This window comes from Cyprinodon tularosa, unplaced genomic scaffold, assembly GCF_016077235.1.
Source record: "Cyprinodon tularosa strain WSP-4 unplaced genomic scaffold, ASM1607723v1 ctg1239, whole genome shotgun sequence".
Classification (NCBI taxonomy): domain Eukaryota; kingdom Metazoa; phylum Chordata; class Actinopteri; order Cyprinodontiformes; family Cyprinodontidae; genus Cyprinodon; species Cyprinodon tularosa.
The window spans coordinates 34946-52978 of NW_024038047.1; the positions used below are offsets into that span (position 1 = coordinate 34946).

The 18033-nt window shown below is 52.7% G+C and overlaps 1 protein-coding gene across 1 annotated transcript; it reads left to right on the top strand.

Moving 5' to 3' along the window:
* Nucleotides 1-5363: 5363 nt before the first annotated feature.
* pdik1l (PDLIM1 interacting kinase 1 like) lies at nucleotides 5364-14863 on the top strand. Its single transcript, XM_038276288.1, has 3 exons — nucleotides 5364-5548; nucleotides 8516-8813; nucleotides 13949-14863. The coding sequence occupies exons 1-3, from the start codon at nucleotides 5523-5525 to the stop codon at nucleotides 14687-14689; spliced, it is 1065 nt and encodes a 354-aa protein (XP_038132216.1). The 5' UTR covers nucleotides 5364-5522; the 3' UTR covers nucleotides 14690-14863.
* Nucleotides 14864-18033: the final 3170 nt, after the last annotated feature.

Below are 18033 nucleotides of genomic sequence, written 5' to 3' on the forward strand. Positions count from 1 at the left end.
GCAGAAAAGGACAGATTTTGACGGATTTGCAGAGAAGCGGCGAACAGCCAACGCCAGCGTCCTCTCTCCACGCCAGCGTCCTCTAATTATGGGAAACTTAATCGTACTACTGATTCCTCGAGCACTTTTTAAAAAAACCTAAAACCACTCCACCTTCTCCCCCTCCTCCTCATTCCAGACCCCCTGTTTGCTTTTCACCACCTCAATCCACATCCACCGACTCCACCCCTCCCCCCCGCTTCACATCATGTCCTCCACAACATGAGGACCTCACCCCTCCCCCTACAGTTACCTCTACAGTGTCCCTCACTCCTGACCTGGTGAGAAGACAGCTAACCAGACTCCACTCTGGCAAAGCTGCGGGCCCCGATGGTGTTCTCCCCTGGGTGCTCAAAGCTTGTTCCAACCAGCTGTGTGGAATATTTAGCCTAGTCTTCAGTCTGGGCATGCTCCTCCAGAGAGTCCCCGTGCTGTGGAAGACGTCCTGCCTCGTTCCGGTGCCAAAGACGTCGCGCACTAGTGACCCTCAGGACTACAGACCGGTAGCACTGACGTCCCATATCATGAAGACCTTTGAGAGGCTAGTCCTGGAGCAGCTAAGGCCCATGGTCAGGCCCTTCACTGATCCACTACAGTTCGCCTACCAGCCCCGCCCGGGAGTTGAGGACAGCATCATCTTCCTGCTGAACAGAGTCTACAATCACCTGGACAAGCCGGCGAGCACAGTGAGAATCATGTTCTTTGACTTCTCCAGCGCCTTCAACACCATCCGCCCCGCTCTACTAGGTGAGAAGATGACTGCGATGCAGGTGGAGGCCCCCATCGTGTCCTGGATTGTTGATTACCTGACGGGCAGACCACAGTATGTACGCCTACAGAACTGTGTGTCTGACAGGGTGGTCAGCAACACTGGGGCCCTCAGGGGACTGTCCTCTCCCCCTTCCTCTTCACCCTTTTCACCTCGGACTTCAGCTATTGCTCTGAGTCCTGCAACCTTCAGAAGTTTTCTGATGACTCAGCAATTGTCGGCTGCATTGAAAAGGGTGAGGAGAGTGAATACAGGACTGTGGTGGGCAACTTTGTCACTTGGAGTGAGCTGAACCACCTGCAGCTCAATGTGACAAAGACTAAGGAGCTCATAGTGGATCTGAGGAGGACAAAAACACCTGTGACCCCTGTTTCCATCCAGGGGGTTCCTGTTGACACTGTGGAGGAGTATAAGTACCTGGGAGTGTACTCTAACAATAAGTTGGACTGGACTAGAAACACCGAGGCGGTCTACAAAAAGGGCCAAAGCCGACTATTCTTCCTGAGGAGGCTGAAGTCCTTTAACATCTGTGGGACCATGCTGAGGATGTTTTATGAGTCAGTTGTTGCTAGCACGCTCTTCTTTGCTGTCACATGCTGGGGCAGTGGGCTGAGGGTCGCTGAAAACAACAGACTGAACAAACTGATCAGGAGGGCCGGTGATGTTGTGGGGGAGCAGCTGGACACCCTGACCACCGTGGCAGAGAGGAGGATGCTGTCCAGGTTTCAGTCCATCTTAGACAATGACTCACATCCTCTCCACGACACACTGGTCCAGCAGACGAGCTCCTTCAGCAGAAGACTCCTCCTACCCAGATGCACCACAGAGCGCCACAGGAAAACATTCCTACCTGTGGTCATCAACCTATATAACGCCTCCCTCAGTGATTCAGACCCCCTCTGTTGTTTGAAAATGTAGATTTCTCTTCTATTATATATTAATTTATCCCATTTACTCACAATAAAAGTTTTCACTCAGCCTGTTTCACCTTGAAGGCCACACCATTCTCTGCAGGATGGTGTTTGTAGACCAGACATAGCTTCTTTCATAACAAACCAGATTCTTTCTCCAGGTTTATTCATAACATGTTACTGTTTAACCAAAGTGTCTGTAATTAGTTTTGACTCTGAATACTTTTCCATTATTGTCAGTAAGGAGGAACGAACGCTGCTCAGATCAGAACAGGGCTGATTACCGTGCAATAAGGAACGTATGATCAACTGTTCTCTCTTTGCAAAGATATGAATAAATGTGCCGACTGAGTGAAATCCATCGATCTCTGTTTATTTAACTAGGATGAATAGTTGAAAACGACCCCGTGAAAGGCAAACAGGACCAGCTCCAAGGGTCTCACTGTCCACCATGAGCTCAATCCACCTTCAGTACAATGAGTTGTTGTTGAACATGTGCTCCGAAGCACTGATCTGACTGGTTCAGCCTCGCTTCGTCTTTCTCTGGAAGGCTTCCTAAGCCAAGTAACGAAGCTGATTTTAAATCTGGGCTTCTGCTTGCTGACCCAAACCTGCATGTTACCAGACGAATCACGGAGAGCCTGTCCTCACCTGCAGCTGATTAGGTCAGAGGTTTAAGCCCCAACACATTACCAATGGTTTCGCTGAATATATTAGATTCTGCCTTTGGAACGATACAAGAAGGTGAAGAGTTGTAAGCACAATACCTGAACATCCTTCAGAATTCAGGAGAACGACCATCTATCACTGCAAAAACAATCCAGAAATAAGTAAAAAATGGCTTAAATTAAGTATATTTAGCCTTAATTTGAGCAGGTAAATAAGATGATCTGCCAATGGAATGAGTATTTTTAGTCTTAAAATAAGATAGTTAGATAATATTTACTTGAAATAAGACGATAAAATAGTTTTTTCTTATTTTAAAAGGAAATTGTCTTGTTCCATTGGCAAAGTGTCTTACTTACCTCCTCAAATCAAGGGAAAACACACTTATTTTAAGAAAAAATAACTTATTGAGATTTCTATTTTTTGCAGTGTACTTACATTCACCCACTTCTGCTCAACAGTGTTGTAAAGCAGGGAGGAATTTCACCTACTGATATAAATAAACATCATTTTGATTGCAATGTAAATTGTAGTTGACAGTAAAGAAGTTTGATGGATCGGACAACAGGCCGTTTTTAAACCCGGGTCGCCCGCGTCGAGGACTAAGGCCTGTGGTCTTTGGTGCTAACCACTGCGCCACCAAAGCACACCCGATCTAAAACACTTTTAGAAAAGGCAAAGAAGAATGAACAATCTGGGATTCACATGGAAAATAATAGAAATAGTCTACTTTTTCTAGATGTTTGTTCAGTTGAATAGTTGCTTTTAAATAAACACATTCTCAGAAAATAAACAGTTTTTATATATTACAAAAATCTAAAGCTGACTAATAGCTTCTCCTTTATTAAACTGGTACATTATAATTTTAGGTTTGTGACACAATGTTGGATTTACCTTCACAAAGCCTCAGAAGGGAAAGATTTTCGGACTAAATGTAAAGCTGGATGGGAAATTGTTTTAATTTTATAGTGTTTTTATAATTTTTTTTTTTTTTTTTTTTTTTGGCACTCAAATAAATATACAGGTGTGATAACTTAGTATACGTTCGATTGGTTTTTGGTATATGTCTATTTTGAATTTATATCAAAATAGACCATTAACACCTTTGTTTCTAGATGTTGGAGCTTGGCCTGTTTTCCAGTATAGTCCTGTTTCTCTGACTGTGACTAACTGGAGGTGCTCTCTTCATCCTCTGACATGGGAGCTGGCTCGGAGCTCGTCTGCCTGGCTGTGTGTTTCCTGGACGGGGCCGCCTGTGGAGCTGGTTGACAGTTGCCTTTTGTATCTATGCTTCTTTTTCTATGTCTGCTTCTGTCTCCTTGAACCCCAGTGGGCCTCAGCAGATGGCCGCTCACACTGAGCCTGGTTCTGCTGGAGGTTTCTTCCTGTTCAAAGGGAGTTTTTCCTCTCCACTGTCGCTACAAGCATGCTTAGTGTGAGGGATTGCTGAAGAGTCAATGAGTCGATGCAATCAGCTGGTTTTCCTTAGAAAACTTTGAATCAATCTGACTGGATGATCTGGTTGATCTGGATCTATAAAGTGACCTGAGATGACATGATGTGAACTGGAGCTATAGAAATAAACTGAATAGAACTGAAATATTTAAGTTTTGGAAAATGATTTTGACCCACAGCTTTCCCCCCCATAGCTCCCCCCTATGGAAGCCCAGAGTAATCAGGCTTCATCCTAAATCCATCTTCAGAAAGGAACGGTTCGACAAAGACCTGATTTTATCTGATATGATGACATGAAATGGCTTCATTTGGAGCTTCTTTGGACTCAATAGAACGTTAACAATTTAGAAAAACACCTGCATACCTCAGAACACAATGTTTGAATAGGTCTAAATTTTTCAGCCTATAAACATACGTTTTTACAAATTTGCCAGATTTATGTTTATACAGCATTTTAGAGATGATACGGAGCATCAAAGGTAAAGTCGGTATGGTTTACCAACCTATTTGTCTGAAATAGTTGATAGAATAAAAAATCCCTTAATTGTTCCTCAGTGGGGAATTTCTGGTGTTTCCAGCAGCAAAAAGATTATAGAAAAAATGGTCGACCAAATGTTGACCTTAGAAAAATGTATAAGAATAACATAATAGTGAAGAGTTAAAAGATAAATAATAAAATACTGTAAAGTATTTTAATCGTTAAGAAAGTCAAAAAATGGAGGGAATATTTCAGCATAACTCTTTCTTAGAGTTTTTATTTGATTTGTAGCTCTTTGTGTTTTCTCTCTGTTTTTGGCATTAATTAGTTTGTCAAGAGGTCAAACATTTCTAAGGTTTCTGTTAAACTTCTATATATTTCATTTAATCAAAGCGGTTTTTGTTTAACTGACAGAACTAAAAATTAAAGCTTCTCTGAATCTGATCCTCCTGGGAATTGGACTGCTGGAAATATTCTGCCCTTAATGAGCCCGCTTCATCTGCTCAAAGGCGACACCTGCTGGCGGAAGGTTGCATAACAGCCAGATTCCCCTGGACATGCCTTCTGTCTGAAGCTCAGATGGAGGCCGCTGTATACTTCAGAGAAGAAGGACAGCAAAGAAAGAAATAAACTGTAGAAAACATGTTTCTGAACTCTGACCCGAAATGAAAAGAACATCTAGTTAGATAAAGACCAGGAATACAGGAGCCTTCAGGCAGCAGTCGGAGTTTATTTTGAAAAGAGCCGGAAGCTATCAGTCCGAGTTTATTTTGAAAAGAACCGGAAGCTAGCAGTCGGAGTTTATTTTGAAAAGAGCCGGAAGCTAGCAGTCCGAGTTTATTTTGAAAAGAACCGGAAGCTAGCAGTCCGAGTTTATTTTGAAAAGAACCGGAAGCTAGCAGTCGGAGTTTATTTTGAAAAGAGCCGGAAGCTAGCAGTCCGAGTTTATTTTGAAAAGAACCGGAAGCTAGCAGTCGGAGTTTATTTTGAAAAGAGCCGGAAGCTAGCAGTCCGAGTTTATTTTGAAAAGAGCCGGAAGCTAGCAGTCCGAGTTTATTTTGAAAAGAACCGGAAGCTGTCACCGCCGCTCGCGCTGTGCGCTTCACGGGCGGCGCAGCAGCTGCACGCGCTCACGTCCAGCGTCTGACACCCCGAGCAGCGGAGCGGCTGTAATGGCTGCCGAAGGAAGGGAGGAAGACAACCAATGAACCTCCGAGAAGACACTCTCAGGTGAGCCGCTGTCCCACCGGGACATGTCCCCGCTGACTGTCCCTGTCCTCCCCGCTCCGCCCGGCTGGCAGGTGTCCCGGATCCGCTAGCAGAGGCACGTAGAGCGGACAATGAAGCGCCCCCTGTCCGGTTAGCATGGGTGGTCCTGCGGGAAGCCGCGGACCGACGGGTCCGGCAGGGAAGCAGCGCAGCCTGAAGCAGAGGCCGTTTTCTGGGTGTGAAGGAGCCGCTGGACGCTTTGTTAGCTGCTGGAGCTGCGGAGCTAACAGCTAGCAGCTAACGGCCAGGCTGCTAGCTGTTAGCTGTTAGCCAAACACCGAGGTCAGAGCCTCATCAGCCCGCAGGCTGAGCTGTCTGTCAGGGAGGAGGAGAAGGAAGAGGACACCCCCTCTGCTGGTCCCCCTGTCCCCCAGGTCAGGGAGGAGGAGGACACCCCCTCTGCTGGTCCCCCTGTCCCCCAGGTCAGGGAGGAGGAGGACACCCCCTCTGCTGGTCCACCTGTCCCTCAGGTCAAGGAGCAGGATACCCGGAGTGGGAGGTCTGCCTGTCGGTCTGCTGACTGGTTTGATTCAAAGTGGAATCTACTGTAGGATTATATTTCTAGTGATGCTAAGAGTGAAATTATTGCTCATTAAATCTAGAGGTTAAAATGTTTTCCTGAGTGGATAAAGATGAAAGGATGCAGAGATGCTAAGCCAAGATGTTGGGAAGCAGTCCTGAAACATTTTACCTCATTTTAGTTGTTTATTTCTCTGAGAAAATAAAATGTTCAGAAACAAACTTCAGAGGCTCTCAGAAGTTCAATAAGTAAAGCCGTCCTCTGAGGACCAGCAGGTCCTTAAGCCGTCCTCTGAGGACCAGCAGGTCCTTAAGCCGTCCTCTGAGGACCAGCAGGTCCTTAAGCCGTCCTCTGAGGACCAGCAGGTCCTTAAGCCGTCCTCTGAGGACCAGCAGGTCCTTAAGCCGTCCTCTGAGGACCAGCAGGTCCTTAAGCCGTCCTCTGAGGACCAGCAGGTCCTTAAGCCGTCCTCTGAGGACCAGCAGGTCCTTAAGCCGTCCTCTGAGGACCAGCAGGTCCTTAAGCCGTCCTCTGAGGACCTGCAGGTCCTTAAGCCGTCCTCTGAGGACCAGCAGGTCCTTAAGCCGTCCTCTGAGGACCAGCAGGTCCTTAAGCCGTCCTCTGAGGACCTGCAGGTCCTTAAGCCGTCCTCTGAGGACCTGCAGGTCCTTAAGCCGTCCTCTGAGGACCAGCAGGTCCTTAAGCCGTCCTCTGAGGACCAGCAGGTCCTTAAGCCGTCCTCTGAGGACCTGCAGGTCCTTAAGCCGTCCTCTGAGGACCTGCAGGTCCTTAAGCCGTCCTCTGAGGACCTGCTGCATATTGTCTACATATCATCCATCTTTGTCCTCCTAAATCAGTAAATTTCTCTGCTGTCAGATCAATAAAGTCAATTAATCAGTTTAGGGCTGATCAGTTTTTCTCCTGTGCTGATTCCTAAAGTCCGTCCTTCTGTTTCTTCCTCTGTTTACGTGATAAAATGAGGAAGTAGATCAGGAGGAATCGGCGCAGCGGGAACTCAGCCAGACGCTCAAACACGCAGCTCTGTTTCAGGGGTCCATGCCGCCATCTTTACCAGGGATGTGAACTCATGGACCTCAGCGGCTTTGTTCTGAGTGAACAGTTGAACCAGTGGATTAGCTCAGCTGCTGACTCGTGGCGTTCAGAGGTCTTTGTAACGGCCCGCAGCATCACTCATCCCATTCTGCTGTCAGAACAACCAGGGGAAGCTGCTGGTCTCTGGGTTGTTCTGTGGGGGGAATGAATGTTTAATGGTTTGCCATACACCTGGCAGTCCAATCAGGGAGGAGCTCTGATTTTACTACGACCAACCAGAAGCTCCTCCACCTTCCTCCACACTCCTTTGATCAGGAGCTGTGCGTCCTCAGATCTGTCCCTCCCTGCAGACCATCTCTTCCTGTCCTCACCTGTCCCTCTCTGCAGACCGTCTCTTCCTGTCCTCACCTGTCCCTCCCTGCAGACCGTCTCTTCCTGTCCTCACCTGTCCCTCCCTGCAGACCGCCTCTTCCTGTCCTAACCTGTCCCTCCCTGCAGACAGTCTCCTCCTGTCCTAACCTGTCCCTCCCTGCAGACCATCTCTTCCTGTCCTAACCTGTCCCTCCCTGCAGACAGTCTCCTCCTGTCCTCACCTGTCCCTCTCTGCAGACCGTCTCTTCCTGTCCTCACCTATCCCTCCCTGCAGACCGTCTCTTCCTGTCCTCACCTGTCCCTCCCTGCAGACCGCCTCTTCCTGTCCTCACCTGTCCCTCCCTGCAGACCGTCTCTTCCTGTCCTCACCTGTCCCTCCCTGCAGACCGTCTCTTCCTGTCCTCACCTGTCCCTCTCTGCAGACCGTCTCTTCCTGTCCTCACATGTCCCTCCCTGCAGACCGTCTCTTCCTGTCCTCACCTGTCCCTCCCTGCAGACCGTCTCTTCCTGTCCTCACCTGTCCCTCCCTGCAGACCGTCTCTTCCTGTCCTCACCTGTCCCTCCCTGCAGACCATCTCTTCCTGTCCTAACCTGTCCCTCCCTGCAGACAGTCTCCTCCTGTCCTCACCTGTCCCTCTCTGCAGACCATCTCTTCCTGTCCTCACCTATCCCTCCCTGCAGACCGTCTCTTCCTGTCCTCACCTGTCCCTCCCTGCAGACCGCCTCTTCCTGTCCTCACCTGTCCCTCCCTGCAGACCGTCTCTTCCTGTCCTCACCTGTCCCTCCCTGCAGACCGTCTCTTCCTGTCCTCACCTGTCCCTCTCTGCAGACCGTCTCTTCCTGTCCTCACATGTCCCTCCCTGCAGACCGTCTCTTCCTGTCCTCACCTGTCCCTCCCTGCAGACCGTCTCTTCCTGTCCTCACCTGTCCCTCCCTGCAGACCGCCTCTTCCTGTCCTCACCTGTCCCTCTCTGTCTCCACAGAGACGATGGAAGGATGGTAAGCAGCCAGCCGAAGTACGAGCTGATCCAGGAGGTGGGGCGCGGCAGCTACGGCGTGGTCTATGAGGCGGCGGTGAGGCGTTCGGGGGCCCGGGTGGCGGTGAAGAAGATCCGCTGCCACTCTCCAGAGAACGTAGAGCTGGCCCTCAGGGAGTTCTGGGCCCTGAGCAGCATCCAGAGTCAGCATCCTAACGTCATCCACCTGGAGGAGTGCATCCTGCAGCGGGACCAGTTGGCCCAGAGGATGAACCACGGATCCAGCTCGCCGCTCTACCTGGAGGTGAGGAGGAGGCAGGACGCCGCTTCTGCTGGCTTCTAGGGCGCCGCCGCCTCTATGGCCTCATCTGTCCGCCAGAGGGCGGTCTGTGACCTGCTCTCCTGTGGTTCTGATCCAGAGGGCGGTCTGTAACCTCTCTCTCCTGTGGTTCTGATCCAGAGGGCGGTCTGTAACCTACTGTCCTGTGGTTCTGATCCAGAGGGCGGTCTGTAACCTCTCTCTCCTGTGGTTCTGATCCAGAGGGCGGTCTGTAACCTCTCTCTCCTGTGGTTCTGATCCAGAGGGCGGTCTGTAACCCCTCTCCTGTGGTTCTAATCCAATAGGGCGGTCTGTAACCTGCTGTCCTGTGGTTCTAATCCAATAGGGCGGTCTGTAACCTGCTGTCCTGTGGTTCTGATCCAGAGGGCGGTCTGTAACCCCTCTCTCCTGTGGTTCTAATCCAATAGGGCGGTCTGTAACCCCTCTCTCCTGTGGTTCTGATCCATAGGGCGGTCTGTAACCCCTCTCCTGTGGTTCTGATCCAGAGGGCGGTCTGTAACCTCTCTCGTCTGTGGTTCTGATCCAGAGGGCGGTCTGTAACCCCTCTCTCCTGTGGTTCTGATCCATAGGGCGGTCTGTAACCCCTCTCCTGTGGTTCTGATCCAGAGGGCGGTCTGTAACCTCTCTCGTCTGTGGTTCTGATCCAGAGGGCGGTCTGTAACCCCTCTCCTGTGGTTCTGATCGAGAGGGCGGTCTGTAACCTCTCTCGTCTGTGGTTCTGATCCAGAGGGCGGTCTGTAACCCCTCTCTCCTGTGGTTCTGATCCAGAGGGCGGTCTGTAACCTCTCTCGTCTGTGGTTCTGATCCAGAGGGCGGTCTGTAACCCCTCTCTCCTGTGGTTCTGATCCAGAGGGCAGTCTGTAACCTACTGTCCTGTGGTTCTGATCCAGAGGGCGGTCTGTAACCGGCTCTCCTGTGGTTCTGATCCAGAGGGCGGTCTGTAACCCCTCTCTCCTGTGGTTCTAATCCAATAGGGCAGTCTGTAACCTACTGTCCTGTGGTTCTGATCCAGAGGGCGGTCTGTAACCCCTCTCTCCTGTGGTTCTGATCCAGAGGGCGGTCTGTAACCTGCTCTCCTGTGGTTCTGATCCAGAGGGCGGTCTGTAACCCCTCTCTCCTGTGGTTCTGATCCAGAGGGCGGTCTGTAACCTGCTCTCCTGTGGTTCTGATCCAGAGGGCGGTCTGTAACCCCTCTCTCCTGTGGTTCTGATCCAGAGGGCGGTCTGTAACCTACTGTCCTGTGGTTCTGATCCATAGGGCGGTCTGTAACCCCTCTCCTGTGGTTCTGATCCAGAGGGCGGTCTGTAACCTGCTCTCTCCTGTGGTTCTAATCCAATAGGGCAGTCTGTAACCTACTGTCCTGTGGTTCTGATCCAGAGGGCGGTCTGTAACCGGCTCTCCTGTGGTTCTGATCCAGAGGGCGGTCTGTAACCCCTCTCTCCTGTGGTTCTAATCCAATAGGGCAGTCTGTAACCTACTGTCCTGTGGTTCTGATCCAGAGGGCGGTCTGTAACCCCTCTCTCCTGTGGTTCTGATCCAGAGGGCGGTCTGTAACCTGCTCTCCTGTGGTTCTGATCCAGAGGGCGGTCTGTAACCTGCTCTCCTGTGGTTCTGATCCAGAGGGCGGTCTGTAACCCCTCTCTCCTGTGGTTCTGATCCAGAGGGCGGTCTGTAACCTGCTCTCCTGTGGTTCTGATCCAGAGGGCGGTCTGTAGCCCCTCTCTCCTGTGGTTCTGATCCAGAGGGCGGTCTGTAACCTACTGTCCTGTGGTTCTAATCCAATAGGGCAGTCTGTAACCTACTGTCCTGTGGTTCTGATCCAGAGGGCGGTCTGTAACCCCTCTCTCCTGTGGTTCTGATCCATAGGGCGGTCTGTAACCCCTCTCCTGTGGTTCTGATCCAGAGGGCGGTCTGTAACCTGCTCTCTCCTGTGGTTCTAATCCAATAGGGCAGTCTGTAACCTACTGTCTTAGACTTAGACTTAGACTTCTTTATTTGTCATTTTGTATGCACAGGGTGCATACAGAACGAAATTGCGTTACATACAGCTTATGAACGTTGCATTGATATTTCACAATGGCACGAGTTATAGAAAAATACAAAAAGTGCAGCAGTGGTCAAAGTGTGAACAGTGCAGAGGATAAGAGACAGTGTGCAAGTTGCAGTGGTTCAGTGCAAAATGGCATTTGTGCAAAAAATGCGTTATTGAAAAATACAATGAGATGAACAATTTAAAGGGCTAAAAGTTAAAAGTTCAGCAGCATTTGATGCCCGATAATGTGCAATAGGTGCAGAGTTCGGATTGTGGATCAAAGGTTCAACAGTCTGATGGCAGTGGGGAAGAAGCTGTTGCACAACCTGGTGGATCTGCAGCGGATGCTGCGGAACCTCTTTCCAGAGGGCAGCAGGGAGAACAGTCCATGGTGGGGGTGTGAGGGGTCTTTGATGATATTACGGGCTCGGGACACACAGCGCTGTGATGAAATGTCCTGTGGTTCTAATCCAATAGGGCAGTCTGTAACCTACTGTCCTGTGGTTCTGATCCAGAGGGCGGTCTGTAACCCCTCTCTCCTGTGGTTCTGATCCAGAGGGCGGTCTGTAACCCCTCTCTCCTGTGGTTCTAATCCAATAGGGCAGTCTGTAACCTACTGTCCTGTGGTTCTGATCCAGAGGGCGGTCTGTAACCCCTCTCTCCTGTGGTTCTGATCCAGAGGGCGGTCTGTAACCTGCTCTCCTGTGGTTCTGATCCAGAGGGCGGTCTGTAACCCCTCTCTCCTGTGGTTCTGATCCAGAGGGCGGTCTGTAACCTGCTCTCCTGTGGTTCTGATCCAGAGGGCGGTCTGTAACCCCTCTCTCCTGTGGTTCTGATCCAGAGGGCGGTCTGTAACCTACTGTCCTGTGGTTCTGATCCATAGGGCGGTCTGTAACCCCTCTCCTGTGGTTCTGATCCAGAGGGCGGTCTGTAACCCCTCTCTCCTGTGGTTCTGATCCAGAGGGCGGTCTGTAACCTGCTCTCCTGTGGTTCTGATCCAGAGGGCGGTCTGTAACCCCTCTCTCCTGTGGTTCTGATCCAGAGGGCGGTCTGTAACCTACTGTCCTGTGGTTCTGATCCAGAGGGCGGTCTGTAACCTGCTCTCCTGTGGTTCTAATCCAATAGGGCAGTCTGTAACCTACTGTCCTGTGGTTCTGATCCAGAGGGCGGTCTGTAACCTCTCTCGTCTGTGGTTCTGATCCAGAGGGCGGTCTGTAACCTGCTCTCCTGTGGTTCTAATCCAATAGGGCAGTCTGTAACCTACTGTCCTGTGGTTCTGATCCAGAGGGCGGTCTGTAACCTGCTCTCCTGTGGTTCTAATCCAATAGGGCAGTCTGTAACCTACTGTCCTGTGGTTCTGATCCAGAGGGCGGTCTGTAACCCCTCTCTCCTGTGGTTCTGATCCAGAGGGCGGTCTGTAACCCCTCTCTCCTGTGGTTCTGATCCAGAGGGCGGTCTGTAACCTACTGTCCTGTGGTTCTAATCCAATAGGGCAGTCTGTAACCCCTCTCTCCTGTGGTTCTGATCCAGAGGGCGGTCTGTAACCTACTGTCCTGTGGTTCTAATCCAATAGGGCAGTCTGTAACCCCTCTCTCCTGTGGTTCTGATCCAATAGGACTGTCTGTAACCCCTCTCCTGTGGTTCTGATCCAGAGGGCGGTCTGTAACCCCTCTCCTGTGGTTCTGATCCAGAGGGCGGTCTGTAACCCCTCTCTCCTGTGGTTCTGATCCAGAGGGCGGTCTGTAACCCCTCTCTCCTGTGGTTCTGATCCAGAGGGCGGTCTGTAACCTGCTCTCCTGTGGTTCTAATCCAATAGGGCAGTCTGTAACCTACTGTCCTGTGGTTCTGATCCAGAGGGCGGTCTGTAACCCCTCTCTCCTGTGGTTCTGATCCAGAGGGCGGTCTGTAACCCCTCTCTCCTGTGGTTCTGATCCATAGGGCGGTCTGTAACCCCTCTCCTGTGGTTCTGATCCAGAGGGCGGTCTGTAACCCCTCTCTCCTGTGGTTCTGATCCAGAGGGCGGTCTGTAACCCCCCTCTCCTGTGGTTCTGATCCAGAGGGCGGTCTGTAACCCCTCTCTCCTGTGGTTCTGATCCAGAGGGCGGTCTGTAACCCCTCTCCTGTGGTTCTGATCCAGAGGGCGGTCTGTAACCCCTCTCTCCTGTGGTTCTGATCCAGAGGGCGGTCTGTAACCCCTCTCTCCTGTGGTTCTGATCCAGAGGGCGGTCTGTAACCCCCCTCTCCTGTGGTTCTGATCCAGAGGGCGGTCTGTAACCCCTCTCTCCTGTGGTTCTGATCCAGAGGGCGGTCTGTAACCTGCTCTCCTGTGGTTCTAATCCAATAGGGCAGTCTGTAACCTACTGTCCTGTGGTTCTGATCCAGAGGGCGGTCTGTAACCCCTCTCTCCTGTGGTTCTGATCCAGAGGGCGGTCTGTAACCCCTCTCTCCTGTGGTTCTGATCCATAGGGCGGTCTGTAACCCCTCTCCTGTGGTTCTGATCCAGAGGGCGGTCTGTAACCCCTCTCTCCTGTGGTTCTGATCCAGAGGGCGGTCTGTAACCCCCCTCTCCTGTGGTTCTGATCCAGAGGGCGGTCTGTAACCCCTCTCTCCTGTGGTTCTGATCCAGAGGGCGGTCTGTAACCCCTCTCCTGTGGTTCTGATCCAGAGGGCGGTCTGTAACCCCTCTCTCCTGTGGTTCTGATCCAGAGGGCGGTCTGTAACCCCTCTCTCCTGTGGTTCTGATCCAGAGGGCGGTCTGTAACCCCTCTCCTGTGGTTCTGATCCAGAGGGCGGTCTGTAACCCCTCTCCTGTGGTTCTGATCCAGAGGGCGGTCTGTAACCCCTCTCTCCTGTGGTTCTGATCCAGAGGGCGGTCTGTAACCCCTCTCCTGTGGTTCTGATCCAGAGGGCGGTCTGTAACCCCTCTCTCCTGTGGTTCTGATCCAGAGGGCGGTCTGTAACCCCTCTCCTGTGGTTCTGATCCAGAGGGCGGTCTGTAACCCCTCTCTCCTGTGGTTCTGATCCAGAGGGCGGTCTGTAACCCCTCTCCTGTGGTTCTGTGTTGCAGCTGGTGGAGACCTCCCTGAAGGGTGAGATAACCTTTGACCCCTGCTGTGCCTACTACCTGTGGTTCGTCATGGACTTCTGTGACGGAGGAGACATGAACGCCTACCTTCTGTCCCGGAAGCCCAGCAGGAAGACCAACACCAGCTTCATGCTGCAGCTGGGCAGCGCCCTGGCCTTCCTGCACCGGAACCAGATCATCCACCGAGACCTCAAACCAGACAACATCCTCATCTCGCAGGCGTGCACGCCCGCCGGCTCCTCGGAGCCCACCCTCAAGGTGGCGGACTTCGGCCTCAGCAAGGTCTGCTCCGCCTCGGGGCTCAACGCCGAGGAGCCGGCCAGCGTCAACAAGTGCTTCCTGTCCACGGCCTGCGGGACGGACTTCTACATGGCGCCGGAGGTCTGGGAGGGCCACTACACGGCCAAAGCAGACATCTTCGCCCTGGGCGTCATCTTCTGGGCCATGGTGGAGCGCATCACCTTCGTGGACGTGGAGACGCAGAAGGAGCTGCTGGGGAGCTACGTCCAGCAGGGCTCCGAGATCGTCCCCCTGGGGGAGGCCCTGCTGGAGAACCCCAAGATGGAGCTGCTGATCCCGGCCCGCAAGAAGAGCATGAACAGCCACATGAAGCAGCTGATCCGGGAGATGCTGGCCGCCAACCCTCAGGAGCGGCCCGACGCCTTCGAGCTGGAGCTGCGGCTGGTCCGGATCGCCTGCAGAGAGCTGGACTGGGACACGTGATGAACGGGGCGCGCCATGGACGGGGCGCGCCATGAACGGGGCGCGCCATGAACGGGGCGCGTGGAGCGCCTCAACACCTCTCCTCTGCTGCTGGACATAAAGAGCGAGTTAACCTGCGAGGTTCTGCCCAGTCAGACGTCCACTCACTGTCCCACCCCTGTCTCTGTCCCACCCCTGTCTCTGTCCCACCCCTGTCTCTGCTAGCTGAAAGACCAGGGAGGGGCCACAGCTGCGGCTCCAGACCGCCACCCACCTCTTAGTCCAACAGAACCGCCCCACAGTTCCTCCACTTGTCTGCAGGTACCATCATTCCTACTAAATGCAATACGTGACACAGTCCTGTGGTTCTGCTGTGTCCGCTGGGCCGGGTCAGAACCCTCTCAGTCCGGTCTGCACCATCAGCAGGGGGACGGTTTGGGCTCAGATCCAGTTCTTCTCTAAAGCTCAGGTGCTGTGAACACGATGCTGTCTGCAGACAGGTGTCCTCTCTGGTATCAGTGTTTGTTTTGGATTTTGGACCCAAACCAGTGGTTCTGGAATCACAGCGTTCTCCTAACCTGGACCAGTGGGCCGGTTCCAGAAGCAGCTGACCAGAAGGCACAAGGTCCCAGCCTCAGAGGCGTCCAGGGAAGCTGAACTGGCTGGTTCTAAGCTCATCGCGGCGGGTTCTAAGCTCATCGCGGCGGGTTCTAAGCTCATCGCGGCGGGTTCTAAGCTCATCGCGGCGGGTTCTAAGCTCATCGCGGCTGGTTCTAAGCTCATCGCGGCTGGTTCTAAGCTCATCGCGGCGGGTTCTAAGCTCATCGCGGCTGGTTCTAAGCTCATCGCGGCTGGTTCTAAGCTCATCGCGGCGGGTTCTAAGGTCATCGCGGCGGGTTCTAAGCTCATCGCGGCTGGTTCTAAGCTCATCGCGGCTGGCTCTAATCTCATCGCGGCTGGTTCTAATCTCATCGCGGCTGGTTCTAAGCTCATCGCGGCTGGTTCTAAGCTCATCGCGGCTGGTTCTAAGCTCATCGCGGCTGGTTCTAATCTCATCGCGGCTGGTTCTAAGCTCATCGCGGCGGGTTCTAAGCTCATCGCGGCTGGTTCTAAGCTCATCGCGGCGGGTTCTAAGCTCATCGCGGCTGGTTCTAAGCTCATCGCGGCTGGTTCTAATCTCATCGCGGCTGGTTCTAAGCTCATCGCGGCGGGTTCTAATCTCATCGCGGCTGGTTCTAAGCTCATCGCGGCGGGTTCTAATCTCATCGCGGCTGGTTCTAAGCTCATCGCGGCTGGTTCTAATCTCATCGCGGCTGGTTCTAAGCTCATCGCGGCTGGTTCTAAGCTCATCGCGGCTGGTTCTAAGCTCATCGCGGCTGGTTCTAATCTCATCGCGGCTGGTTCTAAGCTCATCGCGGCGGGTTCTAATCTCATCGCGGCTGGTTCTAAGCTCATCGCGGCTGGTTCTAATCTCATCGCGGCTGGTTCTAAGCTCATCGCGGCTGGTTCTAATCTCATCGCGGCTGGTTCTAAGCTCATCGCGGCTGGTTCGAAGCTCATCGCGGCTGGTTCGAAGCTCATCGCGGCTGGTTCTAAGCTCATCGCGGCGGGTTCTAATCTCATCGCGGCTGGTTCTAAGCTCATCGCGGCTGGTTCTAAGCTCATCGCGGCTGGTTCTAAGCTCATCGCGGCTGGTTCTAAGCTCATCGCGGCTGGTTCTAAGCTCATCGCGGCTGGTTCTAAGCTCATCGCGGCTGGTTCTAAGCTCATCGCGGGTGGTTCTAAGCTCATCGCGGCTGGTTCTAAGCTCATCGCGGCTGGTTCGAAGCTCATCGCGGCTGGTTCGAAGCTCATCGCGGCTGGTTCTAATCTCATCGCGGCTGGTTCTAAGCTCATCGCGGCGGGTTCTAATCTCATCGCGGCTGGTTCTAATCTCATCGCGGCTGGTTCTAAGCTCATCGCGGCTGGTTCTAATCTCATCGCGGCTGGTTCTAAGCTCATCGCGGCTGGTTCTAAGCTCATCGCGGCTGGTTCTAAGCTCATCGCGGCTGGTTCTAATCTCATCGCGGCTGGTTCTAAGCTCATCGCGGCTGGTTCTAAGCTCATCGCGGCGGGTTCTAAGCTCATCGCGGCGGGTTCTAAGCTCATCGCGGCGGGTTCTAATCTCATCGCGGCTGGTTCTAATCTCATCGCGGCTGGTTCTAAGCTCATCGCGGCTGGTTCTAATCTCATCGCGGCTGGTTCTAAGCTCATCGCGGCTGGTTCTAAGCTCATCGCGGCTGGTTCTAAGCTCATCGCGGCTGGTTCTAAGCTCATCGCGGCTGGTTCTAAGCTCATCGCGGCTGGTTCTAAGCTCATCGCGGCTGGTTCTAAGCTCATCGCGGCTGGTTCTAAGCTCATCGCGGCTGGTTCTAAGCTCATCGCGGCTGGTTCTAAGCTCATCGCGGCGGGTTCTAAGCTCATCGCGGCGGGTTCTAAGCTCATCGCGGCGGGTTCTAATCTCATCGCGGCTGGTTCTAATCTCATCGCGGCTGGTTCTAAGCTCATCGCGGCTGGTTCTAAGCTCATCGCGGCTGGTTCTAAGCTCATCGCGGCGGGTTCTAAGCTCATCGCGGCGGGTTCTAATCTCATCGCGGCGGGTTCTAATCTCATCGCGGCTGGTTCTAATCTCATCGCGGCTGGTTCTAATCTCATCGCGGCTGGTTCTAATCTCATCGCGGCTGGTTCTAATCTCATCGCGGCTGGTTCTAATCTCATCGCGGCTGGTTCTAAGCTCATCGCGGCTGGTTCTAAGCTCATCGCGGCTGGTTCTAAGCTCATCGCGGCTGGTTCTAATCTCATCGCGGCTGGTTCTAAGCTCATCGCGGCTGGTTCTAAGCTCATCGCGGCTGGTTCTAATCTCATCGCGGCTGGTTCTAAGCTCATCGCGGCTGGTTCTAAGCTCATCGCGGCGGGTTCTAATCTTATCGCGGCTGGTTCTAATCTCATCGCGGCTGGTTCTAATCTCATCGCGGCTGGTTCTAATCTCATCGCGGCTGGTTCTAATCTCATCGCGGCTGGTTCTAAGCTCATCGCGGCTGGTTCTAAGCTCATCGCGGCTGGTTCTAAGCTCATCGCGGCTGGTTCTAAGCTCATCGCGGCTGGTTCTAAGCTCATCGCGGCTGGTTCTATCCCAGCCTGTGTTCCCTTTTGGGAATGTTGTCTCAGTCAAAAGAATTGATGATTGTCCTAAACTACAATAACTGACTTTTTCGAAAAGAGGCGTCTATTCTAACCAGCCTAAACATTAGCACGGTTAGCGCCAGCCCAGTCTAAACATTAGCACGGTTAGCGCCAGCCCAGTCTAAACATTAGCACGGTTAGCG